General features: G+C 43.0%; 3 protein-coding genes across 4 annotated transcripts; all 3 read left to right on the forward strand.

The window, feature by feature from the left end:
* The first annotated feature begins 230 nt into the window (after positions 1-230).
* Positions 231-8,201, forward strand: cdk5 (cyclin dependent kinase 5). The gene is made up of 12 exons (XM_076970503.1): positions 231-414; positions 836-924; positions 1,046-1,113; positions 1,220-1,280; positions 1,545-1,601; positions 2,481-2,576; positions 3,613-3,687; positions 3,795-3,891; positions 3,990-4,059; positions 4,402-4,462; positions 4,975-5,055; positions 6,275-8,201. Exons 1-12 carry the CDS (start codon positions 378-380, stop codon positions 6,359-6,361), a joined length of 879 nt encoding a protein of 292 aa, XP_076826618.1. The 5' UTR covers positions 231-377; the 3' UTR covers positions 6,362-8,201.
* A 365-nt stretch (positions 8,202-8,566) lies between these two features.
* Positions 8,567-11,028, forward strand: LOC143473482 (anterior gradient protein 2 homolog). Of its 2 annotated transcripts, XM_076970501.1 has the most exons (9): positions 8,567-8,712; positions 9,003-9,112; positions 9,212-9,332; positions 9,513-9,576; positions 10,006-10,058; positions 10,189-10,265; positions 10,355-10,418; positions 10,556-10,639; positions 10,784-11,028. In XM_076970501.1, exons 3-9 carry the CDS (start codon positions 9,215-9,217, stop codon positions 10,831-10,833), a joined length of 510 nt encoding a protein of 169 aa, XP_076826616.1. In that variant the 5' UTR covers positions 8,567-8,712; positions 9,003-9,112; positions 9,212-9,214; the 3' UTR covers positions 10,834-11,028. The 2 variants fall into 2 exon arrangements, with proteins under 2 accessions (XP_076826616.1, XP_076826617.1); XM_076970502.1 differs by lacking the exon at positions 8,567-8,712 and having other exon boundaries at positions 8,984-9,112.
* Positions 11,029-11,572: 544 nt separating this feature from the next.
* Positions 11,573-16,046, forward strand: naglu (N-acetylglucosaminidase, alpha). Its single transcript, XM_076970335.1, has 7 exons — positions 11,573-12,077; positions 12,397-12,544; positions 12,700-12,846; positions 13,002-13,087; positions 13,365-13,621; positions 13,821-14,548; positions 14,770-16,046. The coding sequence occupies exons 1-7, from the start codon at positions 11,665-11,667 to the stop codon at positions 15,253-15,255; spliced, it is 2,265 nt and encodes a 754-aa protein (XP_076826450.1). The 5' UTR covers positions 11,573-11,664; the 3' UTR covers positions 15,256-16,046.
* The last annotated feature ends 94 nt before the right edge of the window (positions 16,047-16,140 follow it).

The following is a 16,140-nucleotide window of genomic DNA, read 5'->3' on the forward strand; positions in this document are numbered from 1 at the left end:
TTTTAATCACATAAATTATTTGCCCAGCCATTATTAGTTGATTGAAAAACAACTTCCTTCTTTTTCTTTTGTAGGTAAAAAAAAATATGAGATTTATCAGATCTCATTTTGCTTGTAAATTGTGGTTTTACTCTGGTTTTACTACATTATTCGCACACGTCCGCAAAACACCAGTAGAGGACTTTTATTTTGAACTGTCGTAACACCGCGGCCATGTTGGAGCAGCTGTCTTCTTGCAACGCCCCTTTTGTTGTTGACTAGCCAGCAATATTGGACGCTGTGCGATCAAATCCCCTTAGCCAGCCGTCAGTATCTTGAAAAACGTCGTGGGACCAGCCAGCCAGCTAGCTACTCATAGCTAGTTTTACTGGTAAAACATGCAGAAGTATGAAAAGCTGGAAAAGATTGGAGAGGGTGAGTGAATGCGTTAGCTAATGGGCTAACCAGTAAAGCTGAGCTAGCTGAGCTGGAACAGAGGCTCCAAAACCAGGAGAAACTGCAGTCAAAATGACCCTGGTGCCGATTATTTAAGCTTCTGTGTACAAAGTTGGCTAGATAAATAAGTTAACACTGCAAGTTAATACATGATAGTTGAGCTGACTAACTAATTCAGCTAATTCATTTCCATTTACCGACGTGTGCGCTCCAAATCTGTATTACATTGCAAATATAACTTAATTAAAGCTAAATGTTTCTCTTCCCAGTGCAGTGGTTTGTCTAACGGCCCCGAGTCGGAGACTAATTTTCTAATAGACGGATCTGTCACAGGTTGTTGTGCCTGGAGGTTTGTCATGGTTTATCCCAGTGTGGTAATGGTTCGTTTCTCTTTCCACAGGTACTTATGGGACAGTCTTTAAAGCTAAAAACAGAGAGACGCATGAGATAGTCGCCTTGAAGAGGGTCAGACTGGACGACGACGACGAGGTGTGCATCTTGGGAGACATCACCCGTGCTTGGGAACAACTGGCTATATACTGGATAATATGAACTGGATACATAAATGATTTGTATGAATTTCTTTTCTCGCCTATGGCTTTCTTTGCAGGGTGTTCCAAGCTCAGCCTTAAGAGAAATATGCCTCTTGAAAGAGCTGAAACATAAAAACATTGTTAGGTAATTTTATGCCATGTTTGACATCTATTTCAAAACATACAGCAATTATAGGTGTCCTGCTGAAAACAAGCACACTCGATTACTCTTCATTTCCCCACCTCTTTAGGTTGCATGATGTTCTACACAGTGATAAGAAGCTGACGTTAGTCTTTGAATACTGTGACCAGGTATGGCAAAGTTACATCAAAGGACTTAATGGATCATAGAATCGGGTGACCGATTAGGAAGTGGTTTTGTTATTACTGACAGCACGGAGGTGACGTCCCCACAAAGAGAGCTGTTGTTTTTAAGGACAGGGCCAGCCAAGTCAAGGATCTGAAGTTCTAAATGTATGCTTACATGGACTCTACTGTCTTTTTGTACGTTTGTATTAGAAAAATCTTAACAGATGGTGTGTCGTATGAAACATTGATGTGTGTTCTCATTTACAGGATCTAAAGAAATATTTTGACAGCTGTAATGGTGACTTGGATCCGGACAGTGTAAAGGTGCATTTCCATTTGTGTGTTCTAACATGAAAGCTATTGAGCAAGGTTGTTTGTCATGTGATCACTATGTTGTAGGGATCCAGCTCAAGCCTTAATCGTCAGTGCTGAAATACGTTACATTAACGTATTCTTCATTGTTAACATTGTGTTGGAGTGTGTCAGAAAGAGAAGGATTGGTCATACCTGACGTAAGTCTTCAATGACCTGAATTCTAAAGCATCTTTGTTTGGTTACTGCACCAAACGTCATAGATCAAGCAGACTGGGGATTCACTTTGAGACTGTTCAGTGCACCATATGCAAACGATATACCTGCCAAAATACGAGTCAGACATTAGGTCACGGAAACGTAAGAAATTGAGTGAGTTTATTCTCTGAAAGTTGCTTTGCAGTAATGCTTCACTTTCTTGTAGAATCTTCTGCAGATGGGTGATAATTAATTTGAGGTTTATGTTCACCAATTGGATCACAGAGGAACTGTGTTCAGTTGACAGTGAGCTGCATTTAGTTTTGTCTTGGTGAATGTGTGGATGCTGTATCTGCATTAGGATGCAGGCACATATTTAGTCTGCTGAAAACATGAACATTGTTCCTGCTTTTGCATCAGAAAGCTGTGGAAATATTACCTTGAGAAGATTACTGTGCAAGTGTTTAAAATGACAAAGGCTTACATACTGTCAATATAGTGGTTTAATCTACTCATTTTACAGTCTACTGATTTTGCTTAAGGGAGAAATAATCAGATTATCCCAAAGTCTACATTTTATGGTATTCAGTCATCAAAGAATATGTATGTGTATCCCCATTGTCTCTTGCCATCTGAAATGTCCTATGCCAGACGATTCAGATTGTTTATTGCTGTTTTTTTTGTTTCTTTCAGTCCTTCATGTACCAGTTGCTGAAAGGTCTCGCCTTCTGCCACAGTCGCAATGTTCTACACCGGGACCTGAAGCCACAAAACCTGCTCATCAACAGAGTAGGGAGATCTACTCCCCTTGTATTTCAGAGTAGGGAGATCTACTCCCCTTGTAGTTCAGAGTAGGGAGATCTACTCCCCTTGTATTTCAGAGTAGGGAGATCTACTCCCCTTGTATTTCAGAGTAGGGAGATCTACTCCCCTTGTAGTTCAGAGTAGGGAGATCTACTCCCCTTGTAGTTCAGAGTAGGGAGATCTACTCCCCTTGTAGTTCAGAGTAGGGAGATCTACTCCCCTTGTAGTTCAGAGTAGGGAGATCTACTCCCCTTGTAGTTCAGAGTAGGGAGATCTACTCCCCTTGTAGTTCAGAGTAGGGAGATCTACTCCCCTTGTAGTTCAGAGTAGGGAGATCTACTCCCCTTGTAGTTCAGAGTAGGGAGATCTACTCCCCTTGTAGTTCAGAGTAGGGAGATCTACTCCCCTTGTAGTTCAGAGTAGGGAGATCTACTCCCCTTGTAGTTCAGAGTAGGGAGATCTACTCCCCCTCTAGTCCAGAGTAGGGAGATCCACTCTCCCTGTAGTCCAGAGTAGGGAGATCCACTCTCCCTCTAGTCCAGAGTAGGGAGATCCACTCTCCCTCTAGTCCAGAGTAGGGAGATCTACTCCCCTTGCAGTTCAGAGTACAGTTAGGGTTAACAGTAACCCTAGACTGTCTGTATAGATCAGTGAACTCTGACTCTGTTTACAACAATCTACTTCTAATAATGATGAGTACCTAACTACTGATGTCATGTTTTAAATCTACACATGTTGGCTAAAACAAGCACATGTAAAATATTTGCATTATGATGAACTGAGCATTTCATATTTCACTTAATTAAATGCATATACAAATGACTGTAGCTATGGTAGACTGCATTTTTTTTCCTCTGATTGATTTTATGCTAGATTGGTTGACTTGTGATGTTATAATTTTCATACATTTGTACTATTAAGATTTTATCAATACAAGCCTAACAATATCTGGATTTAGTCTTGGCAAACAAATGCCCAACTCTTTAACATTCCTCTCTGATCACACTTTGTGTTTTTTCAGAATGGTGAGCTAAAGTTAGCTGACTTCGGTTTAGCCCGAGCTTTTGGAATCCCTGTTCGGTGCTACTCTGCTGAGGTAAGAGCAAGTTATTTGGTTAGGATGTATATAAAATCCAGACAGTGGTGATGGCACTGCATGACCTTCCGAACAGTGTATGGCAGACGTGTTGTGGTTTGTTTCAGGTGGTCACACTGTGGTACAGGCCTCCAGATGTGCTGTTTGGTGCCAAGCTGTATTCTACGTCAATTGACATGTGGTCAGCAGGATGCATATTTGCAGGTAGGAAACGTTCGAGAGATGAACTGCCCTAACAGCTTGGATTCACTTGTCTGTTCTTTTCAAGTTTTACACCCCCCCCCTCTCATTTGCATATTTAGAGCTGGCCAATGCAGGACGACCACTTTTTCCAGGCAATGACGTCGATGACCAGCTGAAGAGGATCTTTAGATATCCTTTATCTTCTGTTTCACACATGATCTGCCCCACATTACAGCCCTTCTTTCTTATTTAGGTGTCTCGTTATTTAACTGTCAAATCCAGGACAGAACAATCTTTTCACAGGTAGCCTATGTAGTTCAGTTGTTGATGCCTAACACGTGCTGACATAATAGGGATCTTAACCAAATACCAACAATGCATAGTAACAGCTTTGCAGAAACATCATTGAAGCTCTTTCCTGGTATTTACCTTATGCCTAAAGATTTAATTCCATATTGGATACTTTGATATTGCTGCTAACGGTCAGGCTATCGCTGCTGCTGTCTTTTGATGTTTCTTTAACACTGGCACGTTGCTGGGGACACCAACTGAGGAGCAGTGGCAGACGATGGCTAAGCTTCCCGATTATAAGGTACCGCCTGCCTTCCACCCAACATACATGAGCCTCTCCCATCTACAGTACAGTTTAGTGTGAGGAAACCATGGCCATCACATTGTCATGGAGCACTTTATTTTCATTTGTGGTGTAAAAGACAGTCATGGCCTGGTGGTAGGGAACTGGTCTTGTGACCGGAGGGTTGTGGGTTCGATTCCCAGACAGGCCATGACTGAGGTGCCCTTGAGCAAGGCACCTAACCCCAACTGCTCCCCGGGCACCAGCTAGGGCTGCCCACCGCTCTGGGCACGTGTGATCCACAGCCCCCTAGTAATCACTAGTGTGTGTGTGTGTGTTTTCGATTGCGATGTAAAAATCACAATTGACAAAATATGGCACATTTACATTATTTACAAAAGACATTACAATAATGAATAGGTCATGGTCCAGCAAAGCCGAAGCATTTTATAATGTACAAATTGAGATTACATGCTTTTCATTTATAGAATAACCTCTTGAGAAATAATTTCCCATTCTTCTTTTCACAGCCATATCCAATGTATCCCGCAACCACATCACTTGTGAATGTTGTCCCTAAACTTAGTAGCACGGGACGAGATCTTTTACAGGTAGGTCATCAGAGTTGAGGCCTTTGCCCATAATGCATGTGTTCTAATTCAAGTCTCTGAATGGGTGCATATACACTGTATTGCCAAAAGTATTCGCTCATCTTCCTAGACTCAAATATGAGTTTGTGACATCCCATTCCTAATCCGTAGGTTTCAATATGACGTTGGTCCACCTTTTGCTGCTAGTAGCGCTTCAAATCTTCTGGGAAGGTTTAGGAGTGTATTTATGGGGATTTTTGTAGTCACATATTGGACGAGGCGAGAAGGCCTGGCTCTTGGTCACCGCTCTAATTCATCCCAAAGGTTGAGGTCAGGACTCTGTGCAGCCCAGTCAAGTTCATACACACCAGACTCTGCCATCCATGTCTTTATGGACCTTCCTGGAAGAGGAAGGGGCCAGCTCCAAACTGTTTCCAAAATGTCTTGGTATGCTGAAGCATACAGAGTTCCTTTCACTAGAGCCAAGGGTCCAAGCTCAGCTCCTGAAAAACAACCCAGCACCATAATGCCCCCTCCACCAAACTTTACACTTGGCACAATGTAGTCTGAGAAGTACTGTTCTCCTGGCAACCGCTAATCCCAGACTCGTCTATCAGATTTCCAGATGGAGAAATGCCTCCACTCCAGAGAACGCACCTCCACTGCTCTAGAGTGCTTTACATCACTGTATCCGATGCTTTGCATTGCACTTGGTGATGTATGGCTTGGATGCAGCTGCTTGACTATGGAAACCCATTCCATGAAGCTCTCTGTCCACTGTTCTTGAGCTAATCTGAAGGCTGAAGGATGATTGTAGTGCAGAAATTTGGCAACCTCTTCGCACTATGTGCTTCAGCATCTACTGTCCCCACTCCATCAGATTACGTGGCCTACCATTTTGTGGCTGAGTTGCTGTCATTCCCAAACACTTCCATTTTCTTATAATACAGTTGACTGTAGAATATTCATTCTACTTGAATGTAGAATGTTGCACAGGTGGCGTCCTATCACAGTTCCACGCTGGAACTCACTGAGCTCCTGAGAGCGACTAATTCTTTCACAAATGTTTGTAAAAACAGTCTGCATGCCTACGTGCTTCATTTCATACTCCTGTGGCCATGAAAGTGATTGGAACACCTGATTCCGATAATTTGGATATGTAAGCAAATACTTTTGGCAATGTACTGCATGTTCACGTCTGTGTCAAATTTGATTGTTCTGTCTCTTGCGTTCTGCGTAGAATCTTCTGAAATGCAACCCAGTGCAGCGTATTTCAGCTGAGGAGGCCCTACAGCACCCATACTTCGCCGATTTCTGCCCCCCGTAGGGTCCTAATCCTCAGAACCTCCGTGGTCAGAATGGACCAGTGCAGTCGTACCTCAAAATCACATCCCCTCCAAGCTCTTCTAGTTTGCTTCTTCCCTCTCTACAAGACCTTCATCCGAACGTCACAGAAGAGCACATCAGCAGAGCTGTCTTCAAGCTTACAGATTATGTCCACTTAGAGTTGGTTGAATCGCCAAATGTTCTTGTTTACAAATGTGCAGAAGGCAAGATCACACGTAGGAGTAATTGACAGGTTGCTGACCCGCTTGTGAAATGGTTACGAACAGACGGTTTATAAGCAGAATAGAATGACCACACATCCTACCTTTCTCTTCAGAGTTGTAGTCATTTAGATCCATGTTCTTGCCCCATTTTTGAAGAGGCCATAGGTGTAAAGTACGAAGAACCTTTAGGTGTAAAGAATTTTAAGTCATATTTAGTCTACCATTTCTCTAACCTTATTTTGGAATTGTTTCTTCTCGTAAATTCAGTGTACATGCCATGTTGCAAACTGATATTCAGTAGAGTTACAAAGTAGGTTGTTGTCACTTCAGCCCCTTGTAAGGTCTGAGGAGAGAAGAGGACCACACATTCAGAGCCTACATTATAACAGTGGGTTGCACACATACCTAGAACGTGTGCAGCTTTATACGTTATAAAATGCTACACGCACTAAGACTGAAATCATTCCCATGTGCACCCATTGTAATCTAAAAAGGCTGGGTGTGTGCACACAGCATGAACCTGATTAAATATCTCGTCTCTCAATACTTCAAGAATCAGACTTGCAGAGCCATATTTCCACTATTGATACTTGGAATCAGACAGACTAGAACAATGTGTTCAGAACAAGAGATTAGCGCTCCACAATGTCCTAATTGTGGTTTTATATTCACAGGGCGGCACTATCAAAAAAGATTCTCAATCAAAGTTAAAATATGCACATGTGTAAGGCCTGGTCATTTAAAGGTGTAGAAATGCACTCCGAAAGCTAGGCAGGTATTTCTACAATCATGACCTTTGACAAGACCAGGTCTTGGAAAGACACTTTTCAAGCAACTTTAGAATGAAGCTGGTTCAGAGAAAATATCATGGATTGTCATGTAAAGGTCACTTCCTGATGTTGCTTTGTTAATTATTTTTGAACGTATTTCCTACCCCCCCACACATTTCTTTTTTGGTAGTGCAGGTAAATGTACAACAAATATATAGTTTTAATTTCTTTTCTTCCCAAAATGCATGACTTCAGTTTTCATTGTGACAGTTTATCATGAATACTAGACATGCTACATAGAACTTTCAGGCGTTCCACAGACATTGTCATATGTTGGAAAAGTTTTGTTTCTTTTGGAGGGGGGTGGGGTTGCTTCTTGTACTTTGGAGAATGTTCTCCATTCTTTCCAATATATTTTGATTTGCAATGAGAATTAGAATGCATGTATTTATTGTATATGAATGTATGTTGAGAAGTAGTCATTTTTTTTATTAAATCAGGATTTCCATGGACAGTGAAAGTTACTGGCTCATTAAAAATATCAGTATCAACAGGAATATGGATCTAATTCCACTACAGATGTACCGATTATTATTTAAGCAAACCATACGTGTTATTGGCAGCTTGCAGACATGGATTTCATGCCACAGGAAGTTTCACAACCATTTTCAAAAATCAAACTCCCATCATTACCGAAGCTTATTAGCACAATCCCGGTTTTTCAGCTCGGTAGTACAGCATAACAGGATAACATTTGATTTTGTTATATATCTAGCACTCTGCGTGTGCTCTGTGTGGTTTATGTTGGAAAAATATATTTCACATCAATTAAATACATTTCATCAGACGAGGAGGACTGTGTTATTTGTCATCCTGGGAAACATCACAAACCTTCCGATGTCACCAGCAGCCTGTTCAAGTTTCTAATACTCTGGGTAGCACTTGAGTCATCAGTGAGTGCTGGACTTCAGCCTGGTTCCACTGCTTCTCTACAGCCTTTCTCAGTTCTAGAACCTGTGTGTTCCTGTTCTATGACAGCCATTGGAGCATACATTGTTCAAATAGGCCTGTTCATGAGCGGGGAGCCTCACCAGTCTTGGAGTCGTTGGCATTATGTGGCAGTGGTTTGCATTGGACCTTGAGGGATGCCAGTGTCAGGTGACATGAAGAAGAACCCGGTCTGCTCTTCACCGGTACCCAGCAGAGTTAAGTGCTTAGAACTCGTTTTTCATTGCCCTCATATGGCTTGAACTACAGTTTTGCTGACATCACTCAACTCATCCTGCCTGAGATAATATCTCAAATCATGATGTGGAATGAACAAACAGCAAATGAAGCTGAACCCTACAAGTGCTGTGGTATGTAAATTAATGTAAATAATAATGATTTTGCTGTAATTGCCTGCATATTATCTGACTGTTGCCAAAGTAACATCAATGCTTCATAGATATTTCAATGATTCATGGAATTAACCATGGAGATGTGCACTGTAACCAGCACAGTACTTTTGAGGTTGATCATTGAGTCACCATTACACTAGCATTAATACTGTATCTCTCATGTAAGACGTTAAAGATGTTGTGAAATTGTTTCCTGTCTCTGCATTGCAACTTTCTGTACATATTTCTCTACCTGTCTCCACCCTCAGAGATAATTGGTTATATCTGAGAGATAAATGCAGACATTGTGCAGCACTGTGTACTATGAACATTTAGCTTCCAACTTAATAACTTCGAGGTCAAGACTTCAAAAAGAAAGGTAAATAGATTTTTCTTCTAAAATTCGGTAAAATCAATCAACAGTAGATTTTCAGTCAGATTTTCAATAGTATAACTGTTCTTCTTTGGTCACCTTTAGAAAATGATTAAAGGATCATTATCAGTGTTTATCGTGCTGGTAGCCTTGACTTGCTCCACAGCGAAGCCGGATGAGAAGCCCATGAAGAAGGAGAAGATGAAACCGCAGACACTCTCCCGAGGCGAGACTCTTTCTACATCTCTACGATACGACATGACTGCCAGTTCACTGTTAGCTTCTTCTTGAACCACTTTTAATGTATTCTCATTTAGTCCTGAATGGCTTCAACAACAAAGACTGATGTAAGTCTTAATGAACCTTTTGTTTTGTTTTGTGTTGGTTTTCTCGTGTTCCTTCCCAGGTTGGGGTGATCAGCTGATCTGGGCACAGACATATGAGGAAGCACTCTTCTGGGCACGCTCAAGGTGGGGAATATTCACTTGCTAAGTACACTGTACATATCAATCACAATAATATTTTTTTTAATCCTTTTTTTAAAACAAAAGTGTGGTGCAATTATTGACACTTCTAGAAAGTCTTAGAGAAAGGTACATTCCTCAATACCTAGATAAATTTTACAATTTCAAGTTGATTTGTTGCTAAGATGTCTATGTCTGATGTCCTCTCTTAGTGGTATTATGGGAGGTGACACACAGACTAAAGTTATTTAGTCATTCATCCACATTGGATAACCAGAACAGCAAACATTATGAAATCAAACATTATGAGAGGTTTTCAGAAAATGTGAAAGGTTCACAGATTTAAAAAAGTTCTCATATTTCAAAGCAAATATTTGTATTGAATGAGCATATTTGTTCTTTTTTGTTAATCAGTATATTAAACTACTTCCACAGGAACAAACCTCTCATGATCATTTTCCACCTGAGTGACTGCCCTCACAGCCAGGGTAAGGTCTGGACTTTGACCAATTATTTGAAATTCATTCATATTAACACTTGCACCATTTCACTTTTACAAGATGAGATGGTTGTGGTCAAACTGTTGCTAAGCAAAACTCTTTTCTGTTACATCATCAGCTCTGAAGAAGGCTTTTGCTAGTGATGAAACGATCCAGAACTTAGCCGACAAGGACTTCATTCTCTTAAACCTAGTGGTATGTTTAGGTTATTAATTTTTTATATTTTGTTTATGCTGAAATACATTGTTATGAATTTATGTTTATAACTGGTCCTTTTGTTACAGTTTGAGACCACAGACCAGCACCTGTCACCTGATGGGCAGTATGTTCCCAGAATCCTCTTTGTTGGTGAGTGCACTATATTAATTAGAGAGAGCTGCAATATCTGGTTCTGCATGAATCAAGGTGGACTATGATTCTGCTAAGCATGAAAATTTTCTTCTGTGATTGACTAAATACAAAATAAAAGTTTGCTTTTTCCTCAGATCCCTCCATGACTGTTAGGGCTGACATTGTTGGACGCTACTCCAACCGCATGTATGCCTATGAACCAAGTGATATGAAACTCTGTAAGTTTTCTGCAAAACTCTGCAAATTTACGCACATGATTTCAGTTGTAATTAAATGCTAAGTGACAACAGTACACTACGGAAGTTCTTATAACATACTTAAACACTATTTTTGAGCAATAACATTTTTATTTATATTAACAGTGCTGAGCAACATGCAGAAAGCCAAGATGTTCGTGAAAGCGGAGTTGTGACATCTAGCGCATGATGACAGTGGATATTCATCACAGAGTTTCTACTTGATATTGTGTTCAGTGTACAAATATGCAGTAGTCTATAAATCTTTGAACTCATTTGAATATGTACATTTGAATATGTATATGTAACAATTCTGTTATTGTCAATATCAGATTTTCACCTGAATATAAATAAACAGACATGTAAAGTCACTTATTTTAAGCAGTCAAATGATATCGTGAGTGCCTGAAGGTAGATCCTGGGAGATTTGAGAGAGTTGTGTGATGGTTTTGTTGTGTCCAGGAACGTGTCATTGTTGCTCCAGAATGCTGCCTGTGCTTTAGGGTCAGATTTAGTAGCAATTAACGTCTTTGTAGTAACAGTAAAATATGTCATTATAGACTGATCGATTGATTGATTGATTGATTGATTGATTGATTGATTGATTGATTGATTGATTGATTGATTGATTGATTGCAATTTAAAAAACGCCTTGTGCATATCTACATTCCACCCCATCCCCCCAAAAAACCTAAAGTAATATTCCAGGTTTGGAAATTTGCAGGAATTCATATCAATATAAAAAATTGGACGACTTTTTAATTTGTGTATGTGGTGCTGCATTGGCTAAAATCACGACGGGTTCTCTGGTGTAAACAAATGACGAGTCCGGCTCCGGCGGATTTGAGCTGTTCTATTGGATGAGGCGCCGTCGTCGTCCACTCGGCGCACATTTGATTGGACGATGGACTCGACGCTGTTTCTGGTCCCTCCCCAAAGGGAAGCGACACTGGACACTGGACTTCTCCGTCCATGGGACCGACGCTGCTGAAGTTTCTGGAGTAACGATGAGGTACACATGGCCCAGTTTTCTCTGTCTCGCTGTGTTAATATTCGTTACTCGTTCTGCAAACGGCGAGTTTCAGACTTTGGCGCATTTGCGACCTAAAGCGAGCGACGAAACGCAAGCCAAAGCGGTGTCGGGTCTGCTCGCCCGGCTCCTGGGGAACTGGTCCCGAGACTTCGTCGTGTCGGTCAACAGAACCCTGTCCAAGGACGGCTTGGACGTCTGTGAACTTCGGTCTACAGAAAACCACCAAGTCGTGGCCGTCGGAAGCACAGGCGTGGCTCTGGCGGCTGGAATTAATCACTACCTGAAGTATTACTGCAGGTGTCATGTGTCGTGGTGGGGAGATCAGCTCCGTGTGCCCCGACCTTTGCCTCACATCACAGGTGTTCTCCGCATCAACACCCAGCACAGGTGAGCAGACGGGTGAGGTCACGCAGGTGAGGTCAGACAGGTGAACAGGCAGGTGAGGTCAGGTTGTGTTTGATCATTTGGCCATTGTTCATGAAACCTTTTTATACTCGTTAGACACACATGAGCAGAACACACACACACACACACTCACACTAAATTTGTACAATTCAATCAAGACGTGACCTACTGGTACACTCAATTGGCTCTGGCCAAATACTGCATTGGAGTCTTGTTTTCCATTTGTAATTGTCATTTCCTCAACAACACTCTTTTGGTCGTGCTTTATGTGGCTGTGTTCCCCTGGATCTTGTGTGTGTAGGTTCAGGTACTACCAGAATGTGTGCACACAGAGCTACTCCACGGTGTGGTGGGACTGGCCCAGATGGCAGCGGGAGATAGACTGGATGGCACTGAGTGGCATCAATCTGCCCCTGGCATTCAATGGACAAGAGGCGTTGTGGCAGCAGGTGGGACATCTGAGAAATGAACCGGAGTGAACGCAGCCTTACAGTGAATGAACTCTCTAGGCCTGTAGTTTCATGTGATATATGATGACTTCATACGATATGATGTCATATCATAACATGTCTGTCTCTGTCTCTTTCGTTTGTTTTATGTGAAGGTGTATTTGTCCCTGGGTCTCAGTAAGAAGGAGGTGGATGAGTTTTTCACAGGTCCTGCATTTTTGGCGTGGAATCGGATGGGAAACCTGTTTGAGTGGGCCGGACCACTTCCTGAGTCCTGGCACATTAAACAGCTCTCTCTGCAAGTATGAGTTTTCCAAAACCCTGCCTAACAGATGCTCACTGAGTTGTTAGTTTTGCAGGAACACACATTAAAGACGTATCGTGACAAATTTGTCTAACATGGTTAGCTGAAACTTTGAGTTTTAGGCCAAAACCTTATCGACTTTATACCCTCCAGAGTAAAATCTTGGATCGCATGAGAGCGTTTGGAATGATCCCTGTCCTGCCCGCGTTCTCTGGGATTGTGCCCCATGGAATCACCCGGTAATCTGAACATACTCTCCCTCCCTCATTAATAACTAATACAGAACTGGTTAATCTAAGATTTTCACGACGTTCACTTTGATCAAAACCACATAATGGCCATAAAATATGGGTTTTGTCAGTAATCAGTACCATGTATATATTGTGTGTGTGTGTGTGTGTTTGTATACATTGTGCAGTATCAGCATTATTGCAATATTCTTCGTCCATATCATACAGCCTTAAATCTAATTGTTTAGAAATGTTCACGAGGTAAATCCTGTCATATTCTATCCAGTCTGTTTCCCCAAGCGAACGTGACCAAGCTGGGCCCTTGGAGTCATTTCAACTGCAGCTATTCCTGCGCTACCGTCCTGGACCCACGTGACCCGCTCTTCAGGCGAATCGGCGCTCTCTTCCTGTCCCTGGTGGTTAAAGAGTTTGGTACAGACCACATCTACAACACGGACACCTTCAATGAGATGAGCCCCTCCTCCTCAGAGCCCACATACCTGGCGTCGGTCAGTCGTGCCATATTCGCCACTATGACCTCAGGTGACCTCGAATCGCCCAAGTTTTTATAACACAGCGCTCTTCCAGTTCAAACCTTGACCACAGTCTGTTTCCCAGTAGAAGTATTAAAGAAACTGCTAATCCCACATCCTACTGGAGCCTTACAGACCCCGCCCCGCCCCGCCCTGCCCCGCCTCTCTCACTCTCTAACTCCTCTTTTCATTCTGCATTTCCCTGGCAGTCGACACCGAAGCGGTCTGGCTGATGCAGGGCTGGCTCTTCTTCAGCGACCCGGACTTCTGGAAGCCCCCTCAGGTTCGAGCCCTGCTGCACGGCGTCCCGCTGGGCCGGATGATCGTGCTGGACCTGTTTGCCGAGTCCGCCCCCGTGTTCCCCCTCACCCGCTCCTTCTACGGGCAGCCGTTCATCTGGTGCATGCTGCACAACTTCGGCGGGAACTTCGGCCTGTTCGGGGCGGTGGAGAGGATCAACTCCGGCCCCTTCGAGGCGCTCCGATTCCCCAACTCCACGCTCGTCGGGCTGGGCGTGGCCCCCGAGGGCATCGGCCAAAACCCCGTGGTCTACGACCTCATGACCGAGATGGCCTGGCGGCGGGGGCCCGTCGACCTTGCCGAGTGGGCGTCGCAGTACGCCGCCCGTCGCTACGGCAGCCAGGAGGCAAGCCTTTCCGTCGCCTGGCAACTGCTGTTCCGTAGCGTGTACAACTGCACCATCCCTGGATACAAGAGCCACAACCACAGTCCGCTGGTGCGCCGGCCGTCACTGAAGATGCAAACCGATGTCTGGTACGACCCGGCGGACATCTACGAGGCGTGGAGGCTGCTGTTCAGTGTGGCGTCTACCATGGTTTCTGTGGAAACCTTTCAGCACGATCTGGTGGATGTGACCAGGCAGGCGATTGAGCTCCTCACTACAGAATACTACAAAGAAATACGAGATGCGTTCAAGGTAGAACTCGAGCTTTCTCTCTTCCTGATGCTTAGACACGTTTGTTATGACATAACAGGTTAGTATTAGGGAGTAGGGTTTCTACTTGTGGTATATAATGAGGTACTAGTTTAAGTAGTTTTAGGGTATTGTAGCTAAACAACTGTCCTTTTGTGAGTTTGTTGTCTGTGTGCATGTGTAACTCCAGCATGTGCCTTTATTCCCTTTACCGGAACACACAGGCTCAGAATCTGCCGGATCTCCTGCAGGCGGGAGGCGTGCTCGTGTACGGCCTGCTCCCCGACCTGGACCGGGTCCTCTCCAGCGACGCCCACTTTCTTCTGGGGGCGTGGCTAGAGCAGGCGCGCTCGCTGGCGGCGGGCGAGCGGGAAGCGCAGCTGTACGAGGTGAACGCTCGGAACCAGATCACGCTCTGGGGCCCGGACGGCGAGATCCTGGACTACGCCAACAAGCAGTGGGCGGGGCTAGTGCAGGACTACTACCTGCAGCGCTGGGACCTGTTCGTGTCCACGCTGGTCGGGTGCGTGGAGCACGGACGGCCCTTCAGTCAGGACGCTTTCAACCAGGCCGCGCTCCAGGTGGAGAAAGACTTCGTCTACAACCGCAGGAAGTACCCGGCCCAGCCGAGCGGGGACACCTACGCCATCGTCCGCCGGATCTTCCTCCGGTACTACCCAAACGCCAAGAAAAGAATGATGACGAGATGAAGCAAGCCGTGCTGCGAGCTCTTTCGTCAGTCCTCGAGGGAATTGGAAAATAAAGATGATGAGATTAACTTGGTGTTGTAAGCACTGTGCTACCACATGAGCTACAAAAGCTTAAGTGTTTGATCCACTGTAGGAGTTATTCTCCTGTCTTTGGTATCTAAATCTGATGGAATTGCAAACTAGAAACTTTTTTTTCCTGTTTACAGTATTTCAGAAGATTTGGTTTAACAAAAAGAAAACAAACAAACAAACAAAAAATGATCCTATGGGTCATAGAATTTCTGGATTATCACTGAATTTTAAAATTCATCTTCATGCAGCATTTACTGCATTCTGCAGTGAAGTGTAATAGAAACAGGACCAAAAGTGCATAAAAGTTTGGAAGAAATACATTCCAAATGACTGTCTTGTCTTTGTAAACCCTTTCATAATGATGCTAGCTGGATTGTCACGAACTTGTCAAAATATCAATAGAAATTGTTGAAATGCTATTTTTGTATCTCATTGAATAAAAGTGTTTTTTCATATCGCTAAAGAAAATTACTGTTATAGATGAGGTAAGTTTTTAATACTGTAAAACCAGACTGAAATCACAGTTTCTATCACACATTCTACATGGAATGGGCCATTGAATAAAAATGCTATAACTGATACCCCTGCACTTTACCTTTGCCTTAAGCCAATTTAAGTCAATATTTTAAAAGTGTAGCTGTAAATGTATTAACTTGGTTTAAATCACTTTAATAACTTTAGTACAAACTATTAAAGTTTTATATTTAAATAATGGATGGGGGAGTGTACAATAGAATACAATTTAGCAGAAAGTATTAAAATTGTGAAGAAAAAAAAGCATTTCTTCATTTAAGAACTTTTCCTTATCTATAG

Source organism: Brachyhypopomus gauderio, chromosome 13, assembly GCF_052324685.1.
Source record: "Brachyhypopomus gauderio isolate BG-103 chromosome 13, BGAUD_0.2, whole genome shotgun sequence".
Taxonomy (NCBI): Eukaryota; Metazoa; Chordata; class Actinopteri; order Gymnotiformes; family Hypopomidae; genus Brachyhypopomus; species Brachyhypopomus gauderio.

What these genes read in the sequence shown, in the direction of transcription:
- cdk5 (XM_076970503.1), top strand. Translation starts at nt 378, where the DNA reads ATGCAGAAGTATGAAAAGCTGGAAAAGATTGGAGAGG. An exon ending in AAACATAAAAACATTGTTAG is followed by an intron (nt 1,114 to 1,219) that starts GTAATTTTATGC and finishes CCACCTCTTTAG; the next exon opens with GTTGCATGATGTTCTACACA. An exon ending in TTCGGTGCTACTCTGCTGAG is followed by an intron (nt 3,688 to 3,794) that starts GTAAGAGCAAGT and finishes GGTTTGTTTCAG; the next exon opens with GTGGTCACACTGTGGTACAG.
- LOC143473482 (XM_076970501.1), top strand. Translation starts at nt 9,215, where the DNA reads ATGATTAAAGGATCATTATCAGTGTTTATCGTGCTGGTAGCCTTGACT. An exon ending in ACCGCAGACACTCTCCCGAG is followed by an intron (nt 9,333 to 9,512) that starts GCGAGACTCTTT and finishes GTTCCTTCCCAG; the next exon opens with GTTGGGGTGATCAGCTGATC. An exon ending in CTCTTCTGGGCACGCTCAAG is followed by an intron (nt 9,577 to 10,005) that starts GTGGGGAATATT and finishes CTACTTCCACAG; the next exon opens with GAACAAACCTCTCATGATCA.
- naglu (XM_076970335.1), top strand. Translation starts at nt 11,665, where the DNA reads ATGAGGTACACATGGCCCAGTTTTCTCTGTCTCGCTGTGTTAATATTC. An exon ending in TTAAACAGCTCTCTCTGCAA is followed by an intron (nt 12,847 to 13,001) that starts GTATGAGTTTTC and finishes TATACCCTCCAG; the next exon opens with AGTAAAATCTTGGATCGCAT. An exon ending in GTGCCCCATGGAATCACCCG is followed by an intron (nt 13,088 to 13,364) that starts GTAATCTGAACA and finishes TATTCTATCCAG; the next exon opens with TCTGTTTCCCCAAGCGAACG.